This window comes from Rhinolophus hipposideros (assembly GCF_964194185.1).
Source record: "Rhinolophus hipposideros genome assembly, chromosome: 1".
In the NCBI taxonomy this organism is placed as follows: domain Eukaryota; kingdom Metazoa; phylum Chordata; class Mammalia; order Chiroptera; family Rhinolophidae; genus Rhinolophus; species Rhinolophus hipposideros.
In genome coordinates this window covers 10,165,500-10,184,179 of record NC_138047.1, presented here as the reverse complement: position 1 = coordinate 10,184,179, position 18,680 = coordinate 10,165,500, and the positions used below count along the sequence as shown (strand labels likewise).

General features: G+C 35.7%; 1 protein-coding gene across 3 annotated transcripts in view; it reads left to right on the top strand.

The window, feature by feature from the left end:
- The first annotated feature begins 13,373 nt into the window (after window positions 1-13,373).
- The window catches only part of TASOR2 (transcription activation suppressor family member 2), an 81,540-nt gene continuing 76,233 nt past the window's right edge, over window positions 13,374-18,680 (top strand). Inside the window, exons 1-2 of one of the 3 annotated variants that reach the window (XM_081044642.1) lie at window positions 13,374-13,967; window positions 15,976-16,105. Coding sequence is in view for 1 of the 3 variants with exons in the window: in XM_081044638.1 (XP_080900764.1) it covers window positions 13,910-13,967 (58 nt within the window). In the remaining 2 variants the exon portion in view is untranslated. The remainder of the gene's footprint in view (window positions 13,968-15,975; window positions 16,106-18,680) is intronic. The other 2 variants (XM_081044641.1, XM_081044638.1) reach the window with 2 other exon arrangements.

Here is an 18,680-nt window from a genome sequence, read left to right as displayed (position 1 = left end):
GACCGCGCTCGGCAGAGCTCCAGAGTTCCTCCCTGCTTTAATTTTTAAAGACGAACTTTCTACGGAAGCTGGCATACTCCCTATTTGTTTCATCTTTCCAGGGAAATCATGAATTCCAAATTGTTCACATTCCTTGAAAAACAAAACGATTAAAAAAACCGCTACCCGAGTCTCATGGCAGAAATGAAGAACCTGTTTCCGAATGACTCCACGTTGGCAATTGAATAAGGGAGTTTTGTTTGCTTGTTTTTGTTTATTTTGTAAAGCCCCTAATAAGGTGCAGAACGTTTGACCTTGCCAAAGTTCGTTGCAGTCTCCACACACAATTTCTCACCCACGCTGACCTGAACTGAGCCTAAATGTAGAAATTAGTTTGGCCTAGAAAGTAAAAATAGGAATTGTTGAGTCTGGAAATACATAAGGACTAGCAGAGAGCAAAAAGGTTTTATCTGTCACCCTGGGCAAGGCTTCCCCAGGACGGGAATCTTTATCTCCAGTCCGGACAATGGGCACTATATTGAGAAGTGGTTGAGCCCTGTCTGTCAGAATCCAAAGGGATTGGGAATGTTGGGAATTGAGTACCCCAGGCCTAGGAATGAAATTTCAAGCCTATCAGGAATGTGTGTTTGTACTCTTTTTGCCACTTGTCTACTAAAATTAGGCTTTTGAATTTTTTTTTTTTGCAAATTTCTTGCATTCTTTACTAAATGTAGTACACTTTTGAATTAATGTATTTGCCATAGGATGTTTTCTCCATGACAATGCCATGATATTTATAAACCATACATATTTATTCAGATTTGTATACTTATGTGTATATGTATGTATTTATTCTATATATGTATGTATGCAGGTATTTGCTAAAACACTGCAAAACAAATATTCCTTATTATTAGCTTATGTTATAATTTTTTTCTTCATTTTATTGCTTGATTTCAAGAATTAATTGCAGAAAACCTTATTAAAGTTTTTATATATTCAGAAATATATTCTGAGAGTATTTCCCTTCTTTAATATTCAGAATGTATTTCTCCACCAAGAATCAGAATATGTATATTATTCCATTTTGTTCTTATTAAGTCTTTAATCCATCAGGAATTTGTTGCAATGTATAGGATCTAAGTTAATTTTTTTTCTAAACTGAAACAGAATTGTTTCTAAAATACTCATTAAATTCATTTATCTATTTTGTGTTAATCTCCTTTTATTGCATATTATGTTCCAATTATCTTTTTTATTTTTTGAGATATAATTGACATATGACACATTAGTTTCAGGTATACAACATAATGATTCGATATTTGTATATGAGTATATTGTTAAATGATCACCACTGTAAGTCTAGTTAACATCCATCACCACCCATAGTTACATTTTTTTTCTTATGATGAGAACTACTTTCTTAGCAACTTTCAAATATACAATAGAGTATTATTAACTATACTTACCATACTGTACATTGCATCCCCATGACATTTATTTTGTAGCGGGAAGTTTGTGCCTTTTGACTACCTTCGTCCACTTTGCCCACACCCCCATCTCTGGCTATCACCAGTTGGCTCTCTGTATGAGTTTGCTTTTTTTGTTTTGTTTTTAGATTCCACATAATTGAGATAATATATATTTGTCTTTCTCTGTCTCGCTTATTTCACTTAGTATAATGCCCTCAAGATCCATCCATGTTGTCACAAATGGCAAGATTTCCTTCTTTTTATGTCTGAGTACTATTCAGTTGTATGCATGTGTATCATATTTCATTTATCCATTCATCCATCAGTGGACACTTAGGTTGCTTCCATTTCTTTACTGTTGTAAATGATGCTGCAAAGAACATAGGGGTGCACATATGCATATCTTATCAAGTTTAAGTATTTTCATTTCCTTCAGATAAATACTCAAAAGTAGAATTGCTGAATCATATGGTAGTTCTATTTTTAATTTATTGAGGAACCTTCATATTGTTTTCCATAGTGGCCGTATCAATTTACATTCCCACCAATGGTACACAAAGATTCCTTTTTTTTTTTCAGTGTCTTTATTTTCATTTCTTTGCAGTAAGTTTTTAAATCAAGAAGTATGTCTCCCTACTTTGTTGTTCTTTTTCAGGATTGTTTATTGACTATTCTGGGTCCCTTGCAATTTCATATGAATTTTAGAATACCTTCTCAATTTCTACAACTTCATCTGGGAATATTATAGAGACTACATGTAACCTATATATCAATTTGGGGAGTATATCCATTTTAACAATGCTAGGTCTTCTGATCCATGAAAATGGGATGTATTCCCATTTATGTAGATTTCTTTAACTTCTCTCAACAATGTTTTGTAGTTCAGAGTATAAGTTTTGAATTTGCTACATTTATCCCTAAGTATTGTATTCTTTTGGATGTTATCGTGAATAGAATTTTCTTAGTTGCATTTTCAAATTTTTCATGCAAATGTATTCAAATACAATTTATTTTTGTATATTTATCTTGTATCCTGCAAACTTGCCAAATTCATTTATTACATCTAATAGTTTTTTAAAAACTAGATTTCTTAGGGTTTTCTATATACAAGATCATGTCAGCTGAAAATAAAGATAATGTTACTTCTTTCTTTTTAATCTAGATGCCTTTTGTTTCTTTTTCTTTCTTATTTGCCTTGGCTAGAACCTCCAGTACCTAGTTAAATGGAACTAATGAGAGCAGGCACCCCTGTCTTGTGCATGATCTCAGGGGAAAACCATGCAGTAAACTTAGTTGTTGTCTTTTTTTCTTTTTTAAAGAAAAAATCAGTATAACAAGGTTTTACACTTGGAATGGGGGAACTTTTAAAATTAAACACATCACTTTTGGATTAGATCTGTTCCTTATGATATTGGCGAAGTTATACAAATAGTTAGGCTGCACTGATGAAAGATTTCACTTTGTCCCTGGTATAATTTGCATTGAAATACTTTATGAAATAAACAGGTTTTACCAAAACTAATTTTAGCACATTCCACTGAGCAAAACTACCAAACTGACACTCCTTAAATTGTTTCTTAGGTTGAATAAACTCTGCTCTGTCTAGTTTAAAAAAAAAAAGACTTTCACCTTTAAATATGATGTTAGAATGGGTTTTTCATAGATGTCTTTATCAAGGTGAGGAAGATCCCTTCTATTCCTACTTTGTTGAGTGGTTATTTTCTGTTTGGTATTTTTTTAATCAGAAATGGGTATTGGATTTTGTCAAATACTTTTTCTGTGTCTATTGAGAGAACTATGTGACTTTTGGTTTTTTGTTCTATTGATATGATTTATTACATTAGTTAATTTTTTTGATACTAAACCTTGTATTTCTGAGATAAATCCCACTTAGTCATGGTTTATAATTTTTTTTTACATGTTGCTGGATATTTTGCTAGTATTTTGTTGGGAATTTTTGCATTCATATTCATAAGAAATCTAGGTCTTTCTTGTTTTGTCTGGTCTTTCTTTTTTGTTTGTTTGTTTGGTATCAGGATAATATTGGCCTTATAAAATGAGTTGGGAAATGTTTGCCTCTCTTTTATTTTTTGGAAAAGTTTGTGAATAATTCATAATAATTCTTTAAATGTTTAGTAGAATTCAACAATGAAGTCTTCTGTGTCTGGGCTTTTTTGTGGTTTTTTTTTTTTCTTTTTCTTTTTTTTTCTTTTTTTCCTTTTTTCTTTTTTCCTTTTTCTTTCTTTTTCTTTTTTTTCTTTTGCTTCTTTTTTCTTTCTTTTTGCTTTTTTTTTTTTTCACGTCCAACGGGTAATGTGCCGATGTCGTAACAAGGTTCGTGGGAGGCACATCTCACGCAAAAGTGTGAACACCCAATCATCACACTTATGAACTACAAAAGGATCGGTTGTGTTTTTTTTTAAATATTGATTGGATCTCTTCACTTGTTAGAGTTCCATTCAGGTTGTTTATTTCTTCTAGAGTCAGTTTTCAGTAGCTTTTTAGTATTGCTAGGTATCCATCAATTTCACCCAATTTATATAATTTATTGGCATATAGTTGCATATATGAGGTCTGCCAATTAAGTTCACGAACTCATCCTAGAAAAAGTGCTACATACCTCATTATTGAATATCACTACGGTCACCTTCGAAGTACTCCCCTTGGGGAGCTATGCACTGACGCCAGCACCTAGTTCAACCTTCAAAGCAATTTTGGAACTCTTTTTCTGAATGGACATCAGAACTGTCGTCGTATTACCCTTGATGTCCTGAATGTCATCAAAATGTCTTCCTTTCAGGATTTTCTTTATCATTGGGTCAAGAAAAAAGTCACTGGGGGCCAGATCAGATGAGTAGAGAGGGTGTTCCAATACAGTTATTTGTTTACTGGCTTAAAAACTCCCTCACAGTGCCCTGTGAGCTGGTTCATTGTGATGCAAGAATCATGAATTGTTGATGAAAAGTTCGAGTCGTTTTACTCTAACTTTTTCATGCAGCCTTTTCAGCACTTCAAATAGTAAAATTGGTTAATGTTTGTCCACTTGGTACCAATACATAATGAATATCTGATATCTAAAAAGGTTAGCAACATCATTGCAACAAGTTTGCAAACTTTATTGTCAGACTTCCTATTACTTCCTTAAAACCCTTTTTATTTTTGTAAGGTTCATATAAAGTTCCCTCTTTCATTTCTGATTCTAGTTATTTGAGTCTTCTTCTTTTTTTTTTTTTTTTAGTCAATCTCACTAAAGGTCTGTCAATTTTGTCAGTATTTTCAAAGAACTACATTTGATATTGGGTTTTTTTTTTCTATTGTTATTCTATTCTCCATTTCCTTAATTTCTATGCTAATGTTTATTGTTTCTATTTTACTGCTTGTTTTAGGTTTACTTTGCTTTTGTTTTATCAGTTTCTCAAGGTGGGATTAAATTGTTGACTTGAGATTTTATTTATTTCTTAATATAGGCACTTACAGGCATAAATTTCCTTCTCAGCATTTTTTAAACTAGGTTTTGGTGTGCAGTGTCTTAATATTCACTCAACACAAAGTATGTTTTTTAATCCTCTTTTGATTTATTCTTGGACCCATTGGCTACTTAGGAGTGTGTTAATGTCCACATATTTGTAAGTTTCCTAATTTTTTTCTGGCTGTTGATTGCTAATTGCATTGCCTTGCACTCAGAGACTACATTAAATATACTGAGGTTTGTTTTATAACCTAGTATATATATAGTCTACTCTATAGAATGTTTTATGTGCACTTGAGAAGAATGTATATTCTGTTGTTGAGTATTCTGTTCTATAGAGGTCTGTTAGTTCCAATTGGTTTATAGTGTTGTTCCAGTCTTATATTTACTTGTGACTTCTTATTTAGTTATTTTACTCATTACTGAAAGTGGAATATTAAAGTCTCCAACTATTACTGTTCAATTATCTATTTCTCCCTTCATTTCTGCAGTTTTTGCTTCCATGTTTTACAGTTCTGTTTTACAGTTACAATTGTTTTTATCTTCCTTATGAATCAACACTTTTATGATAAAATTTCCCTCTTTATTCCAGTAACATCTTTTTTGTTTGTTTTGAAGTTGATTTCATCTCATATTAGTATAGCTATTTTCTTATGGATCCTGTCTGCATGATATTTCTTTTCCATCCATTTACTTTTGAAATATTTGTGTCTTTTTTTATTAGTTCCAGGTGCAAAAGACAAAGTAATACTTAGATGTTTATCATTTATATCCCTCACACTGTGTGAACCTCCCTACCCCATCCACTATCCCTCTGACATCGCCCAGAGCCATTACATTTCCACTGTCTCTATTCCTAATGCTGTACTCCGCTTCTTGTAAGTATATACATATATATATATATATATATATATATATATATATATATACACACATATATATACACATAAAATTATAGTTGGCATTCATTATTGTTCAGCTTCAGCTTCAGGTGTACAGTGCAGTGATCAGGCATCTACGTCATCCCTGAAGTAGTCTCCCAAATGGGACAATTGTCCATCGGATACCCTACAAAATCTTTACAACATTATTGATTACATTTTCCAAATTAATTTTCAAAACCCCGTGGCCATCTTGTGGTTACTGACTGTTTTCTAATCCCCTCACCTTCCCCCTTATCCCCACACCCCGCATCTAGCCACCCTCAATTGATATACTTGTATCTTTGAATCTAAACTCTTTCTCCCACAGACAGCTTATAGTTAGATATTTTTAAAATTCATTGTGTTGATCTCTGCCTTTTATTGGATTGTTTAATTCATTCACATTTAATGTTATTGATATAGTTGGATTGATATAGTCTGCTATTATATGTTTTGTTTTCTCTATGTCTCATATCTTATTTGGTCTTCTATTCCTCCTTTACTTACTTCCATTTGCATTAAGCGAATATTTTCTATTGTAGCATTTTCATTTTTTAACTTTAATCTTATTTTTTTTAGTGGTTGCTCTAGGGTTTGCCATATACAAGGTCTGACAATTACATTCACGAATCAGAGCAATGACAGCTCTGATGGCCATTCCAGAGAAAGAGTTCCAAAATTGCTTTGATGGGTGGGCTAGGCACTGATGTCAGTGCATAACTTCCAAAGGGGAGTACTTTGAAGGTGACCATAGTGATATTCAGCAATGAGGTATGTAGCACTTTTTCTAGGATGAGTTTGCGAACTTAATTGGCAGACCTTGTACATAACATCAGAATCAGCTTCAGATTTATACCAGTTTATTCCAGTGATATGAAGAAATGCTACATCTTTATAGGTCTTCTCCTTTTTCTTTCCTTTTGTGGTATTGTTATACATATTATATTTATTAAATGTTACAAACCCAATATAACAACATATAATTATTATATGTTATATAATATATACGTTATATAATAGTTATATAATATATATTATAATATAATATATAATATATAATTATATATAATGTATATTATTATTTATATTTATTATATATATTATATATTATATATTTTATATATTATATATTTTATATATTTTATGTTTTGTAATATATATTATATATATTATATATTATATATATTATATTATATATAATATGTAATATTATATTATACATATTATATATATATTATACATATTATATATAATATATAATATTATATATAATATGTATATTATATATAATATGTAATATTATATAATATATAATATTATATGATATATAATATATGTTATATAATATATGTTATAATTATTACTTTAGCACCAGTTAGCATATCCTTAGCCAAATATAGCCTTTCTCCTTTTATTGTGCTTTTATTACCAAATTATACATATGTGTTAAGTCCAATATTATATTATATACATATTATTTCATACAATTTTTTTTATGTTATAAGAAGGGGGAAAATGTACACTTATACTGTTTTTTATCATTACATAATTAACTTTACCAGTGTCCTTTGCTTTTTCATGTGAATTCAGATTACCATCTTGGTCACTTGGTTTCAACATGAAGGATTTCTTTAATATTTATTGTAAGGCTTATCTGCGAGTAATAAATTCTTTGTTTTTGTTTACCTGGGACAGTCTCTTATTCATCTTCATTTTTTGAAGATAGATTTGCTGGATATAGGATCCTTGGTTAACAGGATTTTTTTCCTTTGAGCACTTTAAATATGTCATCCCACTGCCTTCTAGATTCTTGTTTCTGCTGAGAGGTCAGCTCTTAATATTATTGGGATTCTCTTGTAAGTGAAGTCATTTTTCTGATATTATTGGGATTCTCTTGTAAGTAATGTCATTTTTTCTGTTGCTACTTTCAAGGTTTTGTCCTTGTCTTTGATTTTCAGACAACATGTGTCTGTGAATCTCTTTGAATTTATCTCACTTGGAGTTTATTGAGCTTCCTGGATGTGTATATTATTGTTTTTCAACAAATTGGGGGAAAGGCCATTATTTCTTTGAATATTTTTCTCTTTTATTTCTCTTTATTTTTACTCCCACTACACATAGGTTTGTGTACTCAGTATTATCCCACATTTCTCCAAAGCTCTGATTATCTTTCTTCACTCCTTTTCCCCTCCTCTGTTCTTCAGCTTGCATAATCCCTATTCATCTATCTTCAAGTTTGTTTATTTTTCCTTCTTCAGTATAAAACCTTTTGTTGAACCCCTCTAGTGTTTTTTCAGTTATTGTGCTTTTCAACTTCATACTTTACATTTAGATATTTCTTATATCTTCTCTTTATTGATATTTTCCATTTGATGTGACGTTGTCATACCTTCTTTTACTTCTTTTATCACACTTTCCTTTAGTTTGTTGAACATATTTATAATGGCCACTTTGAAGTCTTTCTCTGTTAAATCCAACATTAGTCACTCTCACAGGAGTTTCTGTTGCTTGCTTTTTTTCCCCCTCACTGTATGGGGCGTACTCTCCTGTTTCTTTGCAAGCTTCATAATCCTTGGTTGGAAGCTGGACATTTTAGATAGTAAATTGCCCCAACTCTGTGTACTTACCTCTCCTCCCCACTTACAGGCGTGTTAATGTTATTTGCTTCTTTATTTAGTGACTTGCTAGATTATTTTATGATGTATATTTCCCCATACACACAGTTTTGAGCTTCTGTTGTTTCTCTTCAGGGAGGTACAGCTTTGGGTATGCCCACAGTCACTCTGATATGATAGTAGTATTGGTCGAACTCTCTTCCTTTGAAATAGATATTCTTAATAACTCTGTATCTATTAAAGAAATAAAATATGTACTTAAAAACCTTCCTGTAAAGAAAATGCCAGCCCTGATGATTTCACTGCTTAATTCTATTCGGCAATTTTGGAAGAAATATCTACCAATTTTAATCAAAGTATTTTGAAAATTAAAAGAGGAGGGAATACTTACCAACTCATCTGTGAGGCTAGAGTTACCCTAATATCCAAAATAAGACATTACAAGAGAAGTAAACTATAGACCAATATTCCTCATGAACATAAATGCCAAGATCCTTAACAAAATATCAGTGCTTCATGTCCAGTAATATAAAAAAGGATTTTAAAAAATTCTGCAAATCTTTTTCCTTTCCAAAAAACTATGACACTGAAAAGATTGTCAACAAGAACCGTTACCTCCTCCTTAAACAAGTAACAATTTCACTTTTCAAAGAAGAAAAGAATGTTAATGCATCCTAATTAAATTGGTCTTATCCCAGGAACTCATGATTGGCTTAACATTTGAAAATCACTTAATATAATTCACCCTATTTGTAGGCCAAACAAGAAAAACTATATAATCCTCTCAATAGATGCAGATAAAATTCAACACCTATTTATGATAAAAGCTCTCAAAAACTAGAAATAAAAGGGAAGCTCCTCAACCTAAAAAAGGATGCAGAACACCAAAGCTAATATTATACTTGATGGTGAAAAACTATATGCTTTTCTCCTAAGATCAGTGATAAGATAAAAATGTTTGCTCTCACCTGTTATATTAATCACTGAATTAGAGGCTTTAAAAAATGCAAACAGGAAAAAATATAGATTGGGGGAAAAAGTATTTTTAATTAAATTTTATTTATTTATTTTTTATTAAAGTTTATTGGGCTGACAATTGTTTGTAAAGTTACATAGGTTTCAGGTGTAAAAAAAGTATTTTTATTTGCAGTCAACACTTTTGTCTTAGAAAATCTTAAAGAACACACATCACACACACATACACACACACAGTTATTAGATCTAGTAAGTGAGTTCAGCAAGTTTTGAGTAGAAGGTTAATATAGAAAAATCAATTTTATTTCTATATATTAGCAACAAACCATTGTAAAGTAGAACTTTTAAATACCATCAAAAACATAAAGAGCTAAATATAACAAAATGTGTACTAGACCTGTACACTGAAAACTATAAATATTGCTCAGAGAAATTTTAAAAAGACCTAAATAAATAAATATATCATGTTAATGAATTTGAAAATAAAATATTAAGATGTTATTTCTGCTCAAATTGATCTATATATTGAACAAAAATTATAACATTTTTGGGGAGATTTTTTTTTTAGGTAGAAAATAAGCTTATTCTAAAATTTATACAGAAATTCATAAAAGCATGGCCAAAACATATTTGAAAAAGAACAAAGTTGGAGGCAATGCAAATTCAAACCGTAACACACCCTCCAGAGTAGCTAAAATTGAGAAGTGTTGGCAGCCGGTTGGCTCAGTTGGTTAGAGTGCAGTGCTCATAACACCAAGGTCGCCGGTTCAACTTCCACGTGGGTCAGTGAGCTGCACCCTGCGCTAGATTGAAAACAACAACTTGACTTGGAGCTGATGGGTCCTGGAAAAACACACTGTTCCCCAGTAAAAATATTAAAGAAAGAAAAGTGTTGGCAATAAATGTAGTGTAACTAGAATTCTCATACATTGCTTGTGAAATGTAACTTGGTAAAACCAATTTGCAAAAAGTTTGGCATTATCTATTAAAGTTGAACATAGACCTCCTTTATTGCCACAATAATTCTGCATAATAAATCACCCCAAACTCAGTGGCTTATGACAACTGCATTAATTCTCATTCTCACCAATCTTCCGGATGTCTAAGGTTCTGCAAATCTAAACTGGATTTGGGCTGCAGGTTGGATTCACATCTGCTCAACATATGTTTGGTCTGAGAGCCCAGGCTGAAGAGGCAATGGCTACATGAGACACGGTCTTCTCATGTGCATCATCTGAGCTAAAGAGCCAAATCAAATTGTACAAACACACTTAAGAGTCCGGTTCATATCATGTCTGCTAATTTTCTATCGGCCAATAACAATGGACTAGAGAAGTAAACTTGCCAACAGTGGGAGGGGAAAGAGAATAAATATTTACTGAAAAAAAAATCCAAATCATATCCAGAATGGTGTACACCCAACAGAAATGATGCACATGTGCACAAAGGAACAATAAGAATGTTCAAGCAGCGTGGTTCATAATAGCCAAGAACTGGAAACAATCTAAAGGATGATCAACAGTACAATGGATAAAGAAAATGTGCTACATCCGTATCGACTCTGCAGCTATCCCCTGCTATCCGAAAGTAGAACATTCCTTATGAAACCAAAATGGCGAAAAGTGAAGACTATCTCCCGCTTTCCAAAACATCACGTGATGTTACTGTCGTGCAGGGCGGCCTGCGGGTCTCTGGTCCCGCTCCCCACATAAGAACGCAGAATATGGTGAGGCCAAAAAGGAACACCCAGGGAGCCATAGGTAGGGGAGTCATATCACTATATTCTCACTGGCGACATCCGCCTCTCTGCAATCCGCTCTTGCTAGCCCCCATTCTCTGCTAGCGTAGCCACAGCAGTTATATTAGTGGCCAATGGCTCACTGGTTACAGCTGACGGCCAACTAGCCAGAGCTGATGGCCATCCAATCACAGTTGATGGCCATTTACTACCTGAGCCAGCACCTTTCTATGTGAGGCCGAGAGCCTGGAAACTGCTCTCTGGGGCTCTGTCCCCACAGTTACTTTGCTACATTTGTATGGTAATGGCCTTTTTTGTAGTGAAAACAGGTACTAAGGTAGAGCTTCTGTAAAAGTGAAGTGTCAAAACGCAAATTTTCTGAAAGCGATAGCTGTATAGCAGTGAAAATGAAAAAGTAAGTGCACAGAAAAACACGTTACTCACAAACAAAGTTACTCCAAAGAAACCAAGCACAAAAATCATTCAATTTATGTAAAGTTCAAACCACAAGCAAAACTAAATGATAAAGTTTAGGGATGTATATTTAGGTAGCAAACCTATAAAGAAAGGTAAGGAAGAGGTGACCATGGAAATTAGATTAGTGGTTAGGTTTGATGATAAGGAAAGGGGGGTGGGTATTGATTAGGAGGTGGCACAAAAGGGAACTTCTGGGGTTTGGGCCATGTTCTATTTCTTGACCAGGTGTGGGGACAGAGCCCCAGAAAGCGGTTTCCAGGCTCTCGGCCTCACCTAGAAAGGTGCTGGCTCAGGTAGTAAATGGCCATCAACTGTGATCAGATGGCCATCAGCTGTGGCTAGTTGGCCGTCAGCTGTAACCCCTAAGCCATTGGCCACTAATATAACTGCTGTGGCTATGCTAGCAGAAAAAATGGGGCTAGCAAGAAGATGGTGGCTGGGCTGGCAAGTGCGGATTGCAGTTAGCACGGCGGAGTGCGGGTTGTGGATTGCAGAGAAGTGGACAGCAGGTTGCAGACAGTGTGGCTCCTGCTTCCTGTGTCTCCAACCCAGCTGCCAGTGAGACTATAGTGGTATGACTCCCCTACCTATGGCTCCGTGGGTGTTCCTGTTTGGCCTCACCACGTCCTGCGTTCTTATGTGGGGAGCGGACCAGAGACCCCGCAGGCTGCCCCGCACGACACCAGGGTAGTGGTTTCATAAGTATTTGCTCTGTGATACATGAGAGACTTGTACACTCTGGTTTTGTGTATTTCCAAAATATCTGTTGTTTCATTCTCTGTTTCTACAGTCAACCTCGTTTTGTTTTCTGCTTGAAAAGCTCTTCTCCCGTCTTTTAAAGACTGGTTTGGCATGCTTTTATCATTGGGGTTTGAGCTGAAACGTCCCTTTTTCAGTGAGACCTTGTAGCTCTGCCTGTTCTGCCACCGGCCTCCAGACTCCAACCCCATCGACCAGCATTTCCAATTGGTTTTCACAGCAGCATTGTTAAATGAAATTCTATTTTTGTTGTGGTGGTTTACTTGTAACTGTCATCCACCTGTAGAATAAATTTCATTATGTGCAGTGTCCTTTTCTAGTTTCTTCACGACTGTAATCTTAGTGCCTCATTCCGCATCTGGCCACCGTAAAAAAGTTGATAATGAAAGTAGATTTTTCTGTTCCCATCCTGTGTTAACAGCGCCTGGCTCATGGTGTCTATAGTACGTTAATATATCTCATTGGTAGAATTGATATTTGTGGTCCCTTAGCTCTCTATGCATAGATAATAAAGTTCTAAAGATGTTTTCCTAGGGAACTACCACGTTCCCTGTTCCCTGTTCCGTTTACCACGTAAACAAATGTTACATGGATTTAACGTTTATTAAATTACAACAGACGAAAATTCATAAATGCTTCTTTTGGAGAAAACCAAACAAGCGTCATCACGGCAGCTTCGGCGAGAGACGCAAAGCCGCCCGCCCGTGCAGCACCCGAACCCCCACGGCACGCGTAGGCACGTCACAGAGGTATTCCGCGTTTTTTCCATTCCCTTTTTCCACATTCGGCGACGCGCCAGTCCCGCGACACGCCGGGCCCGCTCCGACGCTGTGCACGCCAGATTCCGTCGTCCAATCCCAGGGCGCGTTGCGGCCTCGAGTCTGCGCAGAGATAAGAAGGCAGCGCCGCGTGGACGCCTGCCGCAGTCGGCGCCTGCGCGTCGACTTCTCCTGCGTGATTGGCTCTGCCTTTTGGGGGTGCGCCACAGTTCAGTTTTCACTTTCTCTTTCCCCGCCTTTGCCGAGGCCTTGGGGTTTTACTTCCGGTTGCCAGTGGCGTCACGGAGAAACTCGGCATGTTCCCTCGGGCCGAGGGGCTTCTCGGGGTGGGTTGCTTTCTGTGACTGTGGGGGAGGGACGACGGTTGGCTGACTAGCGCGGTGGGCCCTGCGGGCTTCGAGCGTGGACTCCGGGCCCGGGCCCGTGTCCCTCCCGCCTGCGCCTCAGGGCCGCCCCCCGCACGCTCCTGGGCGGAGAGGAAGGACGGGCTGCGACGTGGAGGGTCCCGCGCGCCTCGGGCGAACCCGTGCAAAGCGGGGGCCGAGAGCGCCCACTGGAAATCCGGGAGGAGAGTCCCGAAAAAAGGCGGCTCGGGGGCTCCCTAGCCGGGAGGGAGGCAGAGAAGGCAGCTTGGTAACAGGGTCCAAAGACGTCTCACATTTGGCCGCGAGGGGCGGACCAAAAGGAAGCGCGTGTGTGGAGGAGCGGACAGCGTAGAAAAGCATGAGGAGGAAATTGAATAATCCCAAGTCCTCGGCGGCGGCGACAGCGCAGAAGACAGGTAAAAAAGTTCCTCGGGGTGCGCCCCTTGGTTTGTGCACCTTTGTAGACCCCTGGGCGGGAGGGGAGACCCCGGCCTCCAGGGCTAAATGCTTGGCGTGAGCTGCCGGGGCGTCTGTGGTTCCTCCTGGGGGCTTCGCTGCTGTCGTTGAAATGTTAAAAGTTATAAAAGTCTTGGCGTGCTTTTCTTGCATGATGAATGACTAACGCTGCCTTTCCTGCCTGTTTTCCCTGCTCTGGGGTGCGTGGGGCGGGAGGGGCCGGTGGGCTTCAGAATCGTTTTTGCTCTGCTGCTTTTTACATTTTACTACCCCTCTTACCACCTGTGGCCGTTCTCAGTGTCGATCTTAGTTTGTTCCAGGAAGTCAGCCTTTTACAAGTCCCTATAGGGCGTCAGAATTCATCCTTCCCGTGTGTGAGGCAGCGTCTAGGACGGTTTAAACATTTCCTTTGAGTTGCTTTTCAGAGGGGTCGGCATCCATGTGGGCGTTATAATAAATATGCAGTTGAAGCTCTGCTCGTTTGCTATGGGCTGTTAAATAACTTTCTAAGGGTTCTTCAGGAACCTTGCCCCTCAGGTTTCTTTCTGGAGGGACTTCATGGCAGCGCATGCCCCTTTCTTTTAAAAGGTAGTTATAAAAGGAAGACGTGTCTCCATAGGGAGAGTTATTTAGCAAAAACATGTGAAGTAGCACAGAAGGAATGTCATAATGGGTTGGTCCCTGCAACCCAGCAGTTTGTCTGAAAGAGGCACCAAGCTGCATTTTGTGGGAGAACGTGGCAGGTTAACCTCAACATTTGAGGAAGGTACTTTGAAAATCCTCAAGTTTCATTTAATTACCATTTGTCTATTTGCAATCCAAAAATTTAACCTTTATTCTCCCTGTAAGGTAAAATTAGAATAAGGTTTATGAAAACGTATTCTAAACGTAAGTGTTTTGTATGGTGTTACTGTACTAACATTAGTGATCTGAAGGCCCACAGTGTTCCCCTGAAAAAAACATTAGACGGGAAAAGGGGTGTGTATATGATATTTAAAATTATAGGATCCAGATTGGTGGTAAGCCTAGTCAGGAAGTTTATACCAAGCAGATACTCCTTAATGGTATAAGACTGCTCTTCTGTTGAAAAACTACCTTTTAGAACCGGATGGCACTGTATAATATGTTCAGTACATCAGTAAATAACTAACCCAGACTAGAGAAGAATAAAAAGTGACATTGTACACAATTATTTTAAGAAAGACAAAGAACAGTGTTTGAAATTTTGTGTTTTCAGGACATTTCTCAAACGTTATCAGTTCTCTTTAAAAGGAGCTGTATCATGAGCATCTCCTGTAACAACAACATAGTCGCTTAAATGAATTAAAATTCTCAGTGCCTAAAAACTTGCCTGAGACATAGTCATCTGTTAATTAAATGCACTGTGGTATCTATTTAGTATAATGAAATAGATATGGCATTTATTTATCAAAGGTGAGTTTTTCATCCCTCTCTGAAGGGATGTTTAAGTTATTTTCAAGTTTTCCCCTATAGTTAATGATGCTGCAGTGACTGTGTTTTCTGGTATTATAAACAATGCTTCAGGTGCTCATGACAGTATTTCTGTAGAATTGATTTCCTATTGACAGTATTTCTGTAGAATTGATTCTCTATTGGAATGCTGGTTAATAATGCTGTTAAATTGTCCTGAAATGATTGTACCCCTTTATCTTCACTCAAAAGGTGTGTTTTTATCTCCTTGCTGGCCAACATTGGATGGTAACATTTCTTTAATATCTTACTAATCTTCTAATAGTTGAAAATAACATCTCATTTTAATTTTTGTCTTCCTTGGGTAATAAGAAAGTTGCCTGGTCATCCTTTGCTCATTTATTTTTGGGGGTTCTGAACTATTCTTTAACCTACTTAGCTATTGCCAGACTGTTTTGATGATTGTAGCTTTATAATATATTTTTGTGCTTTCTTTTGAAAAAAGCTTTGGGCTCTCTTTTTGCATTTTTCTTCCAGATGAAATTTAGAACCATCCTTTCAAGTTCTGTAGAAAATCTTGTTGGGATATTGTTTGTGATTGCATTGAATTTATAGATTAATTTGAGAAGAGAGACATTCTTTTGAGTTTTTCCTTCTAGGAGAATAGGTATGTCTTCTTGTTTCTTCTATTAAAATTTTTGTTGTGAAATATGTCATTTATATGTACTGTAAAACAAAAAAATATATCTCTGTACCCAGCTTAATACAACATCGCAAGTGCTGTAGAAGCCTTTACTGCTCCCCAGTAGCAAAGTGTTCCCCACCCCATCACCATGGATATCCTGAATTTTGTGTTATTCTCTTGCCTTTCTTTATAATTTTATCAACTATATATGTACCCTTAACCAACATATAACTCCACCTGTTTTGGAACTTTATTTAAATAGGATCATACTGTATATTCTGTGAATTACTTTTGTTAAACATTATGTTCCTGAGATTCATCCATGTTGAAGCATGTGCCTATAGTTCAGCAATTCAGAAACTTTTTGATTTCGGGACTCCTTAACACTTTTAAAAGCTACTGAGGACCTCTGAAGATCTTTTGTTTATTTGGATTATATTAGACATTCAAACTAGCTAATTTTAAATATAATAGATGTGACATCTCTTGGTATATTTATTGCTACCTCTAGTAATAATAAAAAACCTAGTACGCTTTAACATAAATAACATTTTTAATAAAAAATCACTATTTTCCAAAACAAAACAAAAAATTAGTGACAAGAGTAGCTTTGTTTTACACTTGCAAAGATCTTTAATGACTATGGAGTCTCATGTCGGCTTCTGCATTCCATCTGTTGCAATATATTGTTTTGGTTGAAGTATATAAAGAAAATCTGGCCTCACTTGTGTATTTAGAAATGGGTTGCAAATACCATTTCTGTCTCTTTGTGGTGTTTTTGATGAGCAGAAATCCTTAATTTTAAAGGTTTCCATTTCATGCCTGTATACTTGGAATTATTTGTGTGTAGTTTGGAGAACAGATATAATTTAACTTTATTCTCATGTGGATAACTAATTGTGGTAGAATTTACCATTGAATCCACTTGGGTCTGAAGTTTTGCTACTGGCAGATTTTTGACTAGTGATGTAATTTCTTTAGTGGTTACAGTATTATCCAAATTTTTTTTGGTAATTTTGTCAGTTGTGGTGAGTTAGATTTTTCTAGGACTCTTGTCCATTTTGTCTAAATTTTTAACATTTTTTGGCACAGAGTTGTTGTTTTTAAGGAGGGCCCAGCTCACAGAGGCCCATGTGGGTATCGAACCGGTAACCTTAGTGTTATTAGCACCATGCTCTAACCAATTGAGCTAACTGGCCAGCCCCTATAGTTAAGAGTGTCCCCTTACTATCGTTAATGTCAGAAGCATATGGAATTATGTCTCCTTTTTTTCATTTCTGATATTGAATGTTTCTGTCCATTTCCTCTCTTTCTGTTAATTCATCTTGCGTCTAGTTTATCAGTCAGAATTGTCTTTTCAGTGACTTTTTTTTAATTTTGTGGTATTTCTATTGTATGTTTCTTTTTGTGTTAATTTAATAAATTAAAAAAACTTTTGAGATAGCTGTAGATTCATATGCACTTGTGTGTTTGAGATGTCTCTTAAAGAGCACCTGTTGGAATTTTTTAATGCAATTTTAAAACATTTTTAGCTGGGATATTTACATTTTTATATTTACAATTGCTCTTATTTTGTGCTTTCTATTTGTCCTGGCTGCTCTATATTTCTTTTTCTCTCCTTTTTTTATTTTTTAAATATTGACTTAATATGTTTTATCATTCCATTTTTCTCACATAATAGTTTGGAAATTCTGTGCTTTTTTTTTTTCTTTATAGTTAGCCTAGAAATATCATGTGTCTTTGACTCTTCATAATCTAAAAATAACCAGCATCTTTACCTTCCTATTAGACAATACCAGAACCTTAGAAGTTTAACTTCATTCAGCCTCTTCATCACTTATATGTTAACTGTCATATAAATTTTTAAAAACATTCTTACCAGACAGAAGCATACCTGTTTAGAATTATTGTTATATTTTACAGTCAGTGCTTATGTATATTTCCCACATTTTTATTACTTTGTTATTCATTGCTTCTTTTATCTTTTAGACCATCCATCTGGGGCCATTTTCCTTCTAATTAAAGTATGTCCTTTGGAATGGCTTTTATTGAAGGGCTTTTGAGGATGAACTGTCTCAAGTTTTGTTTACCTGAAAATGTCTTTGTTTCACTGTCACTTATGAAGGATGTTTTTGCTGAATAGAGCAGTTTAGTTTGGCAGTTGTTTTTAGTACATGGAAGATCTTATTCCTCTATCTTTTGGTTTCCATGATTGCTATTGAGAAGTCAACTGTCAGTCTCAATACTTTTTTCTCTGGCTGCTTTGATATTTTTCTTTGTTTTCAGCTTTCTGCTGTTGCACTGTAATGCATCTTTATGTTGCTTGGGATTATTTGACTTCTAAAATCTATAAATTGGAGATGTTTTGAAGTGTGTTTAGTGGCTATTCATAATTCCTGTACTGTGAATTTCCATTTTTATATTCTATTGATATGTCTATCTTAATGTATAAATAAATCTTTGATAAACTACATAGTATATATTTTTCTCCTGGTCTTTTGCTTTTCACTTTGTTTCCCATGACTTCCCCAACAGAATGCATTGCCAAACTTGTCGA